General features: G+C 49.2%; 2 protein-coding genes across 3 annotated transcripts in view; one reads left to right on the top strand and one right to left on the bottom strand.

Moving 5' to 3' along the window:
- MMD2 (monocyte to macrophage differentiation associated 2) overlaps positions 1–11,787 on the top strand; it is a 55,079-nt gene extending 43,292 nt beyond the window's left edge. The window contains exons 4-8 of one of the 2 annotated variants that reach the window (XM_010364573.2): positions 1,248–1,322; positions 6,219–6,320; positions 7,514–7,583; positions 7,682–7,731; positions 10,168–11,787. In XM_010364573.2, the coding sequence (XP_010362875.1) occupies positions 1,248–1,322; positions 6,219–6,320; positions 7,514–7,583; positions 7,682–7,726 (292 nt within the window). In that variant the 3' untranslated portion in view covers positions 7,727–7,731; positions 10,168–11,787. The remainder of the gene's footprint in view (positions 1–1,247; positions 1,323–6,218; positions 6,321–7,513; positions 7,584–7,681; positions 7,732–10,167) is intronic. The other variant, XM_010364572.2, reaches the window with a different exon arrangement.
- The window catches only part of LOC104667537 (protein PMS2CL-like), a 1,213,215-nt gene that overhangs the window by 144,127 nt on the left and 1,054,437 nt on the right, over positions 1–14,651 (bottom strand). The window lies entirely within an intron of this gene.

Raw genomic sequence — 14,651 nt, 5'->3', positions numbered from 1 at the left:
TTTAATCCTCTCCACAGCCCCGTGTCAGGTTGCTGGCATCCTCCGTATTTGACAGAGAAGGAAGCTGAGATCTAGAGCAAGTAGGTAACTTACTCAAGGTTATGTACTCCTGAAGAGTAGAAATGGAATTCAAACCCAGGCCTTCTGGCTCCAGAGCTTGGATCCAAACCACTAAGTTCTTCTAGCAGTAGGATGTCAGCTCCCAGACAGTCTTGAGGGGCATGAAATTTAGTAGTTTTTGCACCTTTTTTTTTTTTTTTTTGAGACAGGATCTAGTTCTGTTGCCCAGACTGGAGTGCAGTGGCACAAACATGGCTCAGTGTAGTCTCAACCTCCCAGGGTCAAGAGATCCTCCTGCCTCAGCCTTTGGAGTAACTGGGCGTACAGGCACGCACTGTTATGCCTGGCTGATCTTTCTAATTTTTAGTAGAGATGAGGTCTCACTATGTTGCCCAGGCTGGTTTCCAACTTCTGAGTTCAAGCAATTCTCTTGCCTCAGCCTCCGAAAACTCTGGAATTACAGGTGTGAGCCACTCTATCTGGCCATTTTTGCACTTTCTCCACAGAATTCTTTCCCCATTATAAATCTTTGGAAAAACCCAGTATATAAAGCAGAAATGCACAGTGGCTCTGATTAAGGTAGGGGAGGATGGCCGGGCGCCGTGGCTCACGCTTGTAATCCCAGCACTTTAGGAGGCTGAGGCAGGTGGATCACTGGAGGTCAGGAGTTCGAGACCAGCCTGGCCAACATGGCGAAACCCCGTCTCTACTAAAAATAGAAAAACTAGCTGGGAATGGTGGCGGGTGCCTGTAATCCCAGCTATTTGGAAGGCTGAGGCAAGAAAATGGCTTGAATCCGGGAAGCAGAGGTTGCAGTGAGCCGAGATCGTGCCACTGCACTGCAGCCTGGGAGACAGAGCGAGACCTTGTCTCAAAAAAAAAAAAAAAAAAAAAAACTGCAAAGGAGGATGTCCGATCCTTACTTGCAGGGGCACAAGGCCCTCAGTGGGACCCCCGAGGCAAGGTGTCTCCATGAAGTCCCTAGGGTGATAAGGAGCCTGGTTTGAAGACCACTGCCCTGGTCACTTACAGATGGGGATTCTGAGGCCCAAGGGGTCCTGGCTGGATAGAGGAACCCAGCCCCGCTAACCTGTAGGCAGGCACGATCAGCCTAGGGCACGGCTCTGGGGCACTGGCCCTTCCCTGCTGTGCAGGGGCTGTGACCGCCGGCTTCTCTGCCGCCCTAGGATGGTGGAACACTGTCTCCACATGTTCGACCGGATGGTCATCTATTTCTTCATAGCGGCTTCCTACGCACCCTGGTGAGTACTGTCCCACCGCTCAGCAAACGCTTGGCAGCCTTTCTTTTCATTGTTTGAATTTATTTTTCTATTTGGCTGGGTAATATGTTGACTTGGCACAGAGGAGTTAGGTGAAACGCTTTCCGCCACACTTTTCTCCTTCCTGACAGCAGCTGCTTATACCCACCTTCTTGTGTGTCCTTCTTGAGTTATTTTATGCAGAAAAAGCAAATATATACATCTTTTTTTTTTTTTTTTTTTCTGAGAATTCTGAGACAGAATCTCACTCTGTCGCCCAGGCTAGAGTGCAGTAGTGAGATCTTGGTTCACTGCAACCTCTGCCTCCCCGGTACAAGCGATTCTCCTGCCTTAGCCTCCTGAGTAGCTGGGATTACAGGCGTGCGCCAGCACGCCCAGCTAATTTTTGTATTTTTGGTAGAGACAGGGTTTCACCATGTTGGCCAGGCTGGTCTTGAACTCCTAACTTCCAGTGATCTGCCCACCTCTGCCTCCCAGAGTGTTTGGATTATAGGTGTGAGCCACCACGCCCATCCAGAAAAGCAAATATTAATATGTATATATGTATGCATGTGTCTATATATATATACACATATATATAAATATGTGTAATAGACAGACATGCATACACATGCATATACATACATATATACTTATATTTATATTTACTTAATATTTAATTTATTTAATATAGCTTTTAAATTAAAATTTTTTTTTGTAGAGACAGGGTCTTGCTCTATTGCCTATGCTGGAGTGCAGTGTTGTGATCATAGTTCACTGCAGCCTCCAGCTCCTGGGCTCAAGTGATCCTCCCGCCTCAGCCTCCCAAGTAGCTGGGACTGCAGGTGCAAGCCACCATGCTTGGCTAATGTTTTTATTTTTGTAGAGATGGGTCTCACTATGCAGCCCAGACTGGTCCTGAACTCCTGGCCTCAGGCCATCCTCCCTCCTCAGCCTCCCAAAGTGTTGGGAGTACAGGCATGAGCCACTGCAGTGGCCACATTTTGTAAGTATATATTTTGTTTTTATTTTTTGTTTTGTTTATGTTTTTTGAGATGGAGTCTTGTTCTCTTGCCCAGAATTTTCACCGTAAAATTCACTTGGATTCTGAAGTTAAGATAAATTATGTAAAGCACAAGGAAATTGGATTTTCAGCCAGGCGCAGTGGCGTGATCTCGACTCAATGCAACCTCCAACTCCCGGGTTCGAACGATTCTCCTGCCTCAGCCCCCTGAGTAGCTGGGACTACAGGCATGTGCCACCACACCCCGCTAATTTTTGTATTTTTAGCAGAGACGGGGTTTCACCATGTTGGCCAGGGTGGTCTCAAACTCCTGACCTCAGGTGATCTGCCTGCCTCGGCCTCCCAAAGTGCTGGGATCACAGGTGTGAGCCCCTGCGCCCAGCCTGAGTCTCTCTTCTTTACCTTTATCCCTGGCTGTGATTGACTGGGCACTGCCCTGTGCCACGCCCTGTGCTGGTATCTGAGGGTATTGTCACAAACAGAACCCGCAGCTCCCTCTCTTTATGGGGGAAAAAGAAACAAACCAAAAACCAAATAAATACTGAAGGTTTTACATAATCAGGGAGAACACAGACATTTTCAAAAAGCCAGAATTAGAGCAATCAGAGAGAAGCTGATGGAAATGAAAGAAAGAGACAAATTCTTCAGGCATTGAGACTGAAAAAATAAGTTATTTGCAAAGTGAAAAAAACAAGCTGGCTTCTGAATGTGGCCACAGCACCATTTAATGCTGACACGCAGTGGGGACACTTCTAATAATTTCTCAAAGATAGACTTCAGAATAAACTATCAAATGGGGTTATCATGCAGACATAAAAACAATAGGCACCATTGTCACACGTGAAAGAAGTCCAAGAATCCCGTATCCATGAATAGTGTTTGAAAGAAACTAGTTTGTGATGGCGTGTGCCTGTGTTCCCAGCTACTCAGGAGGCTGAGACAGGAGGATCGCTTGAGCCCAGGAAATCGAGGCTGCAGTGAGCTATGATTGTGCCACCACACTCCAGCCTGTGAGAGAGAGCCCTGTCTCTAAAAAAACAAACAAACAAGAACCCGAAACATGTAATTTTAAAAATCTAACTTTTTTTTTTTTTTTTTCTCCGAGATGGAGTTTCGCTCTCGTCGCCCAGGCTGGAACTCAATGGCGTGATCTTGGCTCACTGCAACCTCTGCCTCGTTGGTTCAAGCAGTTCTCCTGCCTCAGCCTCCCAAGTAGCTGGAATTACAGTCTTCTGCCACCACAACCAACTAATTTTTGTATTTTCAGTGGAGATGGGGTTTCACCATTTTGGCCAGGCTGGTCTTGAACTCCTGACCACAGGTGATCCACCTGCCTGGGCCTCCCAAAGTGCTGGGATTACAGGCGTGAGACACTGTGCCCGGCTGAAAATCCAATTTTCTTGTGCTTTACATAATTTATTTTAACTTCAGAATTCAAGTGAATTTATCAGTGAAAAAACATTTGTTTGAATTTCAGCAAAATTTTTAAGTGTCCATTTTCTTCTTTTAAAGTCAAGTTAAAAAATAAATAAATAAATAAATAAAGTCAAGTTAAAATTAAATGTAATACTTTTACTTTTTTTTTTTTTTTGAGACGGAGTCTTGCTCTGTCACCCAGGCTGGAGTGCAGTGGCCAGATCTCAGCTCACTGCAAGCTCCACCTCCCGGGCTCACGCCATTCTCCTGCCTCAGCCTCCCGAGTAGCTGGGACTACAGGCGCCGCCACCTCGCCCGGCTAGTTTTTTGTATTTTTAGTAGAGACAGGGTTTCACCGTGTTAGCCAGGATGGTCTCGATCTCCTGACCTCGTGATCTGCCCGGCTCGGCCTCCCAAAGTGCTGGGATTACAGGCTTGAGCCACCACGCCCGGCCAATACTTTTACTTTAAAATGATGTGCATAACTTAATTCTCACCCTTTCTCCTTTCCCTTCATCCCATCCTATCCTTCTACCCAGTGGCCTATTTTTAGGTCTACTTGGAAGGATATCTAGAATGATGTTCACTGATGGGTATTTTGGGTAATGAGACAGGTTATTATTTTTTACTCTTTAACTTTTCAGTGTTACTTAACTTCTTTATAATGACAGACTCCAAGCAGGTCACTTTTTTTAGCAGAAGTTTTACGTAACACATTCTCATTTCAGAAATTCATTCCAGGCCAGGCGCAGTGGCCCACGCCTGTAATCCCAGCACTTTGGGAGGCCGAGGCGGGCAGATCACCTGAGGTCAGGAGTTCAAGACCAGCCTGGCCATCATGGCGAAACTCCATCTCTACTAAAAATACAAAAATTAGCCAGGCATGGTGGTGCACCTGTAATTCCAGTTACTCGGGAGGCTGAGGCAGGAGAATCACTTGAACGCGGGAGGCGGAGGTTGCAGTGAGCTGAGATCACGCCACTGTACTCCAGCCTGGGTGACAGAGTGAGACTCCATCACCAAAAAAAAAAAAAAAAAAAATAGAAATTCATTCCAGAAAAAACTCAAAGGACCCTCTTCTGCAATCATTACCACTACTAACTATACCTTTCCAGACAAAACCACATGGGATGAGGTTCAGATCTTTTTCTGTGCATTGACAGTTATCTCTCTTTTTTTTTTTTTTTGAGACGGAGTCTCGCTCTGTCGCCCAGGCTGGAGTGCAGTGGCGCCATCTCGGCTCACTGCAACCTCTGCCTCCCGAGTTCACACTATTCTCCTGCCTCAGCCTCCCGAGTAGCTGGGACTACAGGCACCCGCCACCATGCCTGGCCAATTTTGTTTTTGTATTTTCAGTAGAGACAGGGTTTCACTATGTTAGCCAGGATGATCTCAATCTCCTGACCTCGTGATCTGCCCGCCTTGGCCTCCCAAAGTGCTGGGATTATAGGCGTGAGCCACCGCGCCTGGCCGACAGTTCTCTCTTTATACATACACACAATATTAGTCATCTCATTCTTGGTTCATACCCTCCACCTACCGAACACCTCACAATATAGCTTAGAGATCTATCTATGTTGGTAAAAACAGATCTTCCTCATGTTTTTGATTTTTAAATTATTATTATTTTTAATTTTTTTTGAGACAGGGTCTCACTCTGTTGCCCAGGCTGGAGTGCAGTGGTGTCATCATGGCTCACTGCAGCTTCGACCTCCCAGGCTTAAGCAATCCTCCCGCCTCAGCTTCTCAAGTAGCAAGACCTTGTCTCTTAAAATAATTATTAACAAAGGATTGGAGGCCGGGCACAGTGGCTCAGGCCTGTAATCCCAGCATTTGGGAGGTCGAGGTGGGTGGATCACCTAAGGTCAGGAGTTCGCGACCAGCCTGGCCAACGTGGAGAAACCCCATCTTTACTAAAAATACAAAATTAGCTGGGCGTGGCAGCGGATGCCTGTAATCCCAGCTACTCGGGAGGCTGAGGCAGGAGAATCGCTTGAACCCAGATGGTGGAGGTGGCAGTGAGCCGAGATTGTGCCACTACACTCCAGCCTGGGGCACAGATAGAGACTGCATCTCAAAAAAATAAGCAAAACAAAACAAAGCAAAACATAACAGCGTTGCTTTGGTTAGCTGCTGGAACTGCAGTGACGGAGAATGCACAATTCCCTCCAAACAGGCTTTACTTGTTCATCAGCCTGCCAGTTTGAGGCCCTACTTACCTTTTCTTCTAGATATTATCAATTTTGCTAATTTTCCTCTAATCATTGCTTGCTGTTTCAAGTTATCTAGCGCACTTTCTGCCTGTTCACCTGTCTTCCTGTGAGCGCCCATGTCCCAGCCATGGAGCGACGGGTGACAGGACTTCCTTGGGGTCCGTTTCCTGTGACAGGTCGGTCCTCAAGGGCTGGGGTCTTGGTGGGCCCCCCTCAGGGCCATGGCCTTGGGTCTCTCTCTCCCAGGCTGAACCTTCGGGAGCTGGGCCCCTGGGCCTCCCACATGCGCTGGCTGGTCTGGATCATGGCTTCCGTGGGTACCATCTACGTCTTCTTCTTCCATGAGCGGTAAGCCAGGCCTGGGGGCTGCTGGGAGGCGGGATTCCCTTAGATGCTCCAGCCTCCTGGGCAGCACTCCTGGGTAGTTGAGAGCCCAGGATGATGCCATAATCGTGAGAGCACAGCTCTGGCTGTCATGCCATTCAGGCTCATGGGTGGCCACCAGGTCTTGCAGCCCCTAGGGTCAACTTGAAGTTATCAAAAAGACATCACAGGTGGCCAGGTGTGCTGGCTCACATCTGTAATCCCAGCACTTTGGGTGGCCGAGTGATCTGCGAGGAAGGCGGATCACTTGAGGTCAGGAGTTTGAGACCAGCCTGGCCAACATGATAAAACCCTGTCTCTATTAAAAATATGAAAATAAGCCGGGCATGGTGATGGGCGCCTGTAATCCCAGCTAACCAGGAGGCTGAGGCAGGAGAATGGTTTGAACCCGGGAGGTGGAGGTGGCAGTGAGCCAAGATTGTGCCACTGCACTCCAGCCTGGGCGACAGAGGGAGACTCTGTCTTAAAAAACAAACAAACAACAAAAAAAATAGGTTCCTAGCCCCATTGAACCGGGGTGGGGTGGGGGTGGTCACATGCCACCTGCCCTCCCTAAATTATTAGCAGATGAAAGGGAGAGGTCCTGAAAGAGCCACACTCTCTGTATCCCCATTCTGCTGAGTGATGGGGATGGAAATAATTCAATGGGATTATTATAGAAACAGGACGATAGACGGAAAAGAGAATAACAGACTTCCTGCAGTCTCAGAGCCTAGGAACCTCTGGAAGTCATTTAGTCCAGGGACAGCAAAGAGGCTTCGGTTGCTGTAGCAACCCAGCTCGATTGGAAGTGGCTGCTTGGGCCCTGTGGAAAGAGATGCTGGGATCAAATAGTGATGTCTGCCATGGGCTGAGCATAGGAAGTGCCCGTGTGTGCTATGCCCAATGTTTGTAATCCCTGCTGTGGCACCAGCATGCATTTTACAGATGTGGAAACTGAGTCTCAGGGAGGGAAAGTACCCAAGGTCACACAACTGCCAGCACTTATTGGATGTAGCTGGGTGAAATCTGAGCCAAGGCGTGCTGGGCAGAGAAAGCGTCCTTTCTTCTCACTGTTCTGGCCAGAGTGTTCCCTCTTCCCCAGGAACACGGAGCTGTGCGCGATTTCCTCATGGGGAGGCATGTCCTAAGGCTGGCATGGCTTGTCTTCCTGCCAGGTACAAGCTTGTGGAGCTTCTCTGCTACATCGTGATGGGCTTCTTCCCTGCCCTGGTCATCCTCTCCATGGTAAGTGCTGCCAGCCCTGCATGGATGGGTCCCTGCAAGGGACCAAGAGTGTCTGGGCTGGACTTGGCTGTTGAGATTGTCGCACTCTCCTATGGCAGGTGGGGAAACTGAGGCCTAGCATGACTTGTCTAAAGAGGCAGTAGCCCAGGCGCAGTGGTTCATGCCTATAATCCAGTCCTTTGGGAAGCTGAGGTGGGAGGATAGTTTGAGTCCAGGGGTTTGAGACCAGCCTGGGCAACACAACAAGACCCATCTCTAAAAAAAAAAAATTAGCCAGAGGTGGTGCACACCTATAGTCTCAGCTACTCTGGAGGCCGAGGCAGGAGAATCTCTTGAACCCAGGATGCGGAGGTTGCAGTGAGCTGAGATCGCACCATTGAACTCCAGCCTGGGCTACAAGAGCGAAACTCTGTTTCAAAAAAACAATTTTTTTTTTTTTTTTTTGTAGAGCCAGGATCTCCTTATGTTGCCTAGAATGGTCTTGAATTCTTCTCCTTCCTTCCTTCCTTCCTTCCTTCCTTTCTTTCTTTCTTTCTTTTTCTTCTTCTTCTTCTTCTTTTCTTCCCCTTCCTCTTCCTCTTCCTCTCCTCTCCTCTCCTTTCTTCTTCTTCTTCCTTTTCCTCTTCCTCTTCTTCCTCTTCCTCTTCCTCCTCTTCTTCTTCTTCTTCTTCTTCCTCTTCCTCTTCCTCTTCCTCCTCTTCTTCTTCTTCTTCTTCTTCTTCTTCTTCTTCTTCTTCTTCTTCTTCTTCTTCTTCTTCTTCTTCTTCTTCTTCTTCTCTTCTTCTCTTTCTTCTTCTTTCTTCTTTCTTCTTCTTTTTTTTTTAGAGATGGGTGTCTCACTATATTGCCCAGGCTGGTCTTGATCTCCTGGGCTTAAGCCCACCTTGGCCTTCCAAACTGCTGGGATTACAGGCGTGAGCTACCGTGCCCTGCAGAGAGTTTCTTTTATTAAGAACAACTCCTGTTAATAGTACTCACATCTGGGGGCCAGAACTACTACTTTTTTCTTACCATGTTTTTTTCTCTAAATATTTTTTGCCATGAAGCAGAACAGAAATCATTTTCTCTACTTTTTTTTTTTTTTTTTTTTTTTTTTTTTTTTTTTTTTTGCCATGCCATTACTTTAAAAACTTGTGGTAAAATATTCAGTTCAGTGGCAGTAAGCACAGTCACATTGTCATGCGACCATCACCACCATCCCTCTCCAGAACTTTTTGCATCTCTGCAAACTATAACTCTGTCCTGTCCTCATTATTTTATTTTATTTTTTTGAGATGGAGTCTTACTCTGTCACCCAGCATGGAATGCAGTGGCATGATCTTGGCTTACTGCAACTTCCAACTCCCAGATTCAAGTGATTCTCATGCCTCAGCCTCCTGAGTAGCTGGGATTACAGGCATGCGCCACCACTCCTGTCTAATTGTTGTATTTTTAGTAGAGACGGGGTTTCACCATGTTGCCCAGGCTGGTCTCGAACTCCTGACCTCATGATCCGCCCTCGTTAGCCTCCCAAAGTGCTGGGATTATAGACGTGAGCCACCGTGAGCCGCCCGGCCTCGAGCTTGTTTTGTTTATCCATTCATTCCTTGGTGGACCCCTGAGTTGCTTCCTCCTTTTGTTGTTGTGATTATGCTGCTATGAACATGGGTGTGCAAATATCTATCAAGACCCTGCTTTCAATTATTTGTGTATATACCCAGATGTATTACATTTTTACAAAAGATAAGCTATAGGCCAGGCATAGTGGCTCATACCTATAATCCCAGCACTTTGGGAGGCCAAGGTGGGCAGATCACCTGAGGTCCAGAGTTTGAGACCAGCCTGGTCAACATGGTGAAACCTTGTCTCTACTAAAAATACAAAAATTAGCTGGGCATGGTAGTGCACACCTGTAGTCCCAGCTACTCAGGAGGCTGAGGCAGGAGAATGGGTTGAACCCGGGAGGTAGAGGTCGCAGTGAGCCGAGATCTTGCTACTGCACTCTAGCCTGGGCAAAAGAGCAACTGTGTTTAAAAAAAAAAACAAAACAAAAAAAAACAGATAAGTTATATAAATATTATTTGAGGCTGAGTGTGGTGGCTCGCCCCTGTAATGCCAGCACTTTGGGAAGCCAAGGTGGGAGAATCACTGGAGGCCAGGAGTTTGAGACCAGCCTGGGCAACATAGCAAGACGCCCCCATCTTCAAAAATAAAATAAAATTAGCCAGGCATGGCGCCATGGGATATCTATAGTCCCAGCTACTGAGGAGGCTGAGGCAGGAGGATCGTTTCAGGAGTTGGAGGCTACTGTGAGCTATGCTTGTGCCACTGCACTCCAGCTGGGGCAACAGACTGAGACTCCGTCTCAAAAAAAAAAAAAAAAAAAAAAAAAAAAAAAATTGGTGAGATTTTAATAGAAATGGGACATCTGAGAACTAGTCTGGGGAGAATCGCTGGCATATCAGTGTTGAGGCTTCCCACCTGGGAGTCTGGGCTGGTTTTCCATCTGTGTGTCTTTTAGTTTTGGGTGGTGGGGACTGGCTGGTACTTCCAGCCACACTGGCTGCCCCTCTGACCTGTGCCCCACCCTTGTCCTTGCCGACAGCCCAACACCGAGGGCATCTGGGAGCTGGTGACCGGAGGGGTCTTCTACTGCCTGGGCATGGTCTTCTTCAAGAGTGACGGGAGGATCCCCTTTGCCCACGCCATCTGGCATCTCTTTGTAGCATTTGGTGCTGGTACCCACTACTATGCCATCTGGAGGTACCTCTATCTGCCCAGCACCCTGCAGACCAAGGTGTCCAAATGAGGTGACCCAGACTCCAGAGGTCATTTGGGCTTTAGGAGTGCAGCACCACAGGAAGCGTTTTTGCGAACGTTAACCCAGAGCACAGCACAAAGGCCTGTCTTCCCTTCATTGGTTAGAGTTCTCGATGGCTCTGAGGTGACTTCTGGTGATAACCAGATCGTCCCTCGAGTCTCCAGCGAGAAACAAAGCATTTAGCCATTCTCACAGAGGAGAAATTAACCCTGTAATGTGTTTCTATTTTAGATGAGTGTTTCCTAATACAAGCAACATTAACATCTTCAGAAAAGGAAGCAGGCGTGGTCCTGGACAATTGGGGAATGACGGGCCAATCTGTGTTTCAAAGGTCCTGAGGAATCTGGCAAGGAGTCCTGTGTCTTGTTTATACCTGGGTGGCCAGGGCCTCCCTCTCTGCTACCAAAGTCCAGGCTGGCGAATTGTCTCCTGTTCAGGGAAAGGGGACAGCCCAGCTTGTAGATGAGGGATGGTGAATGGCTGTGACCATGGCAGACATCACCAATCAAGTGCAGCACATGGGTGATGTTAGAATTCTTCCCAGCACTGTGTTCTGGGCAGCCAGTACCAATCAATTTGGCACTCATGATGGGACCTCTTTGCCCTTCCTGTCTGGTGTGCGCTGAAATGGGATCATGGCCAGAGTAGCTAAAAATCTCCACATGGGCATTTGCATGCCTATCTCCTCATCTCTCCCTCCCTTTTGGGAAGCTCCTGGAGTAGGCAGTTTGGGGGCAGTAGAGGGAAACTGAGGCACACACCCATGCAGCCCCTGATGTTCTGTCCCACTGTAGTTGGTTCTCAGTACAGTTGGGGATGAGGATGCTGTTACTTGGCCATTTCTTCCCATCCCCTCAAATCCAGAGACATTACGAGAGCCATTCATTCATAAGATGGGGCAAACAGTCCCTGGGCACTTGCTCCCTGTTCCATACTTAAAGTTTGTGATACCAACCTTTGGATTCTCTCTTGGTCCCAATCAGTGGCTGTTAGAGGCTACTCAGGTGTACCCCAAAAGGAAGGCACACGAATCTAGGGAGACTGTTCCAGGTCCCCTCAACCTCTGAAGTGCCCAGTAGCCCAACAACAAGGCTTCTGGGGACCTGCTCTTCAGCCCCCGTCAGGGCAGGGCCAGCCTCTCTGTCCAATGCTGCCTGGACATTTACTGGGGAGGTGAGTAGCAGGCCCACCTCCAGGATCTGAACTGGAATCTCAGATTCTCTGGATAAAGAATCTGTCTCAAAGCAGGAGGTCCTCATTCTGTGACTCCCAACCAGAGTGGCGTGGGCACAGACCGAATGCCTTATGCTTATCTCTAGCACATTCCAGGGGGTTCCAGGGCTCCTGCACCTGGAATCCCGTATGTCCAAGCCAGTATTAAATTATCTCGACACATTCCACAGACCAGACTGCCTCCATGCTGGGAGATGCTGAATAGCTTTTGTCCTCCTGCCCGTATATGTACGTGTATATGTGCATGTGTGTGCACACGTGTGTCTACACAAGCATTATGTGTCTACACAGGCACTCCTAATGCCTGGAAGCTATCTTCGGTAAGCCTGCCCTGTGGAGCTCACCAAATATTTCCCACCAGCTGGGGTCAGGGCTGGAGGTCAGTGGGGAAACTTTTGCAGGGGAGGGCTGGTTGGAGAGAGACTCGCTCCCAAATGAGGACAGAGACACTGAAAACTTGACCTCTGCCTGGGCCTGGGGCTGGAAAAGAGGGTTCTGGGGGTTCTGGGGTGCAGTTTAGGAGACCTCCCAAGGCATGGCACCATGCCAGGCCAAGATAAAATCCTGTGATCAAGACGCTGATGGACACCAAAGCACCTTCTGGGACCAGTGACTTGGGACTACTTCTTCCTTGCTTCCTTCTTTCCTCCTCCTCTTCCTTCTTCCCTCCCTCCTTTCCTCCCCTTCCTCCCATTCCTCCCCTTCCTCCTCCTCCTCCTCCCCTTCCTCCTCCTCCCCTTCCTCTTCCTCCTTCTCCTCCTCCTCCCCTTCCTCTTCCTCCTTCTCCTCCTCCTCCCCTTCCTCTTCCTCCTTCTCCTTCTCCTCCTCCCCTTCCTCTTCCTCCTTCTCCTCCTCCTCCTCCCCTTCCTCTTCCTCCTTCTCCTCTCCTCCTCCCCTTCCTCTTCCTCCTTCTCCTCCTCCTCCTCCCCTTCCTCTTCCTCCTTCTCCTTCTCCTCCTCCCCTTCCTCTTCCTCCTTCTCTTCTCCTCCTCCCCTTCCTCTTCCTCCTTCTCCTCCTCCTCCTCCCCTTCCTCTTCCTCCTTCTCCTTCTCCTCCTCCCCTTTTCTTCCTCCTTCTCCTCCTCCTCTTCTTGTTGTTGTTGTTGTTGTTGTTGTTTTTCTTCTTGTTCTTCCTCCTCCTCCCCCTCCTCTTCTCCTCCTTCTCCTTCTCCTTATTTTCTTCTAAGATACTTTGACTTATTTTCTTATTTGGATGACTTGGGACTTCTTTAGTGGCCCCATAGCAGCTGCTGACTCCTCAGTGTGACACCTGCACCTCCTGTGCCCCCTCCTCCCGGGCATCTGGGCTTGCATTTCCCCAGAATGGCTTGCCCCTTCATGCTCCTGGATCTTTGGAGGTGCTGGTCCTGCTGGTGGGAACTGTTGATCCCCTTGTCCACCCAACTTACTCCTACTCATCCTTCAAAGTTCAGCTCAGGCATCAGCATTGGGGAACTTCCGGCCTTCCTCTGACTTAGAGGCTTCCCTTCTGCTCCCTGTCATGCTCCCTGCCCTCCAGCATCACAGCTTGGAGCCCCGTCCTTCATCATGCAGCTACTTGCGCCAGTCCAGACCTGGGAGCTCCTGGAGGGAGGGACTGTGTCTTGCTGGACTTGGGATCAAATCCAGCATGACCCCAGCATTGTGGGAGCTTTCGTCAATTTCCTAACCTCTCTGAGCCTCAGTGTTCTCAGCTGCTAAATGGGTATAGTAAGGCAGGACTTTATGGGCTGCTTGAAGATGCAGTAGGATAACAAATGCACAACACCATCTGCTCTCCTCATTAGTTCTGTTGGCTTTCCAATGGAAAGCAACCCCTGATCCTGAAGATCACACGATTTCAGGGGTGTCAGCCAAAGGAATGAATCACTAATGGTGGAATTTCCAACTGTAGATAGTCTGGTGAGAACATGGAGGGCATTCTGAAGGGCTTTGGCCACATTTCCTCCCCTCACTCCAATTCAGGACATGCTTCCCATAAACACTTTCTCTTCCCCAGCATCATTCTGGAAGTGATTTTCCCAGGATTCCACTTCACCCAAGCCCAGTCCCTGGATGTCCTCTGAATGCATGCTAAGTAGTGCAGGAAAGGAAAAGAAGCTTTCTAGGCCATTCTCTCCAGTGGACAAGGCCCTGTCCTGGGAGTATTCTAGGCCGTGCACTGGGTGTGTGATGTAGAGAGGGGACAACGGGCGCGGTGGCTCACGCCTGTAATTCCAGCACTTTGGGAGGCAGGGGGTGGGTGGATCACCTGAGGTCAGGAGTTTGAGACCAACCTGGCCAACGTGGTGAAACCCCATTCCTACTAAAAATACAAGAAGTAGCCAGGCATGGTGGCGTGTACCTATAATCCCAGCTACTCGGGAGGCTGAGGCAGGAGAATCACTTGAACCTGGAAGGTGGAGGTTGCAGTGAGCCAAGATTGCGCCACTGCACTTCAGCCTGGGCGACAAGAACGAAACTCCATCTCAAAAACAAAACAAACAAACAAAAAGCGGGGGGAAAGAATGCACCGGAAATTCAGACAGCAACACTCTCTTCCTTTCCATCCCCGGGAGGGTGATATTCCCGGTGACCCAGCAGAGCTGTGGTTATGCCTCAGGGAGTCAGGAGAGCAGCCGGCAGCAGGCTGGCCTGTGTGACATTCTGGGCTCATTGGCATCTTCACCTGAGCTCAGTGGGCACTGCCAGGGCAGGATGAGTGAAAGCAGGTGGGAGTGAGGTAGGGTCCTGCTCAGCGGACTCACATTTGGGAGGGCAGCTGAATCAGTGGCCCCCAACACACCTCCCACACCCCGGCTGCGTGCCCAGCTGGGAGGACTTGCCTGTAAGGCCCAGACAAAGTTTGGCTAGGGCTGCTCCCAGGACCGACAGCCTCCCGGCCAGGGAAGAATTTGAGCCAGTGTCACAGACTAGAGCTGTCTTTCCCACTGGATTGGAAGCTCAAGGTGTGGTGTGAGCGGTGCTGAGCCTTCTCCTTTCCATCAGCGTCAGGTTCTGCAGGGGAGAATCCTAGGATGGCGTTTGAGGGTGTGGA

The sequence above is a fragment of the Rhinopithecus roxellana genome, chromosome 6 (genome assembly GCF_007565055.1).
Source record: "Rhinopithecus roxellana isolate Shanxi Qingling chromosome 6, ASM756505v1, whole genome shotgun sequence".
NCBI classification, from domain to species: domain Eukaryota; kingdom Metazoa; phylum Chordata; class Mammalia; order Primates; family Cercopithecidae; genus Rhinopithecus; species Rhinopithecus roxellana.
The sequence above is the reverse complement of the archived record's forward strand: the minus strand, read 5'-3'. Positions and strand labels throughout refer to the sequence as shown.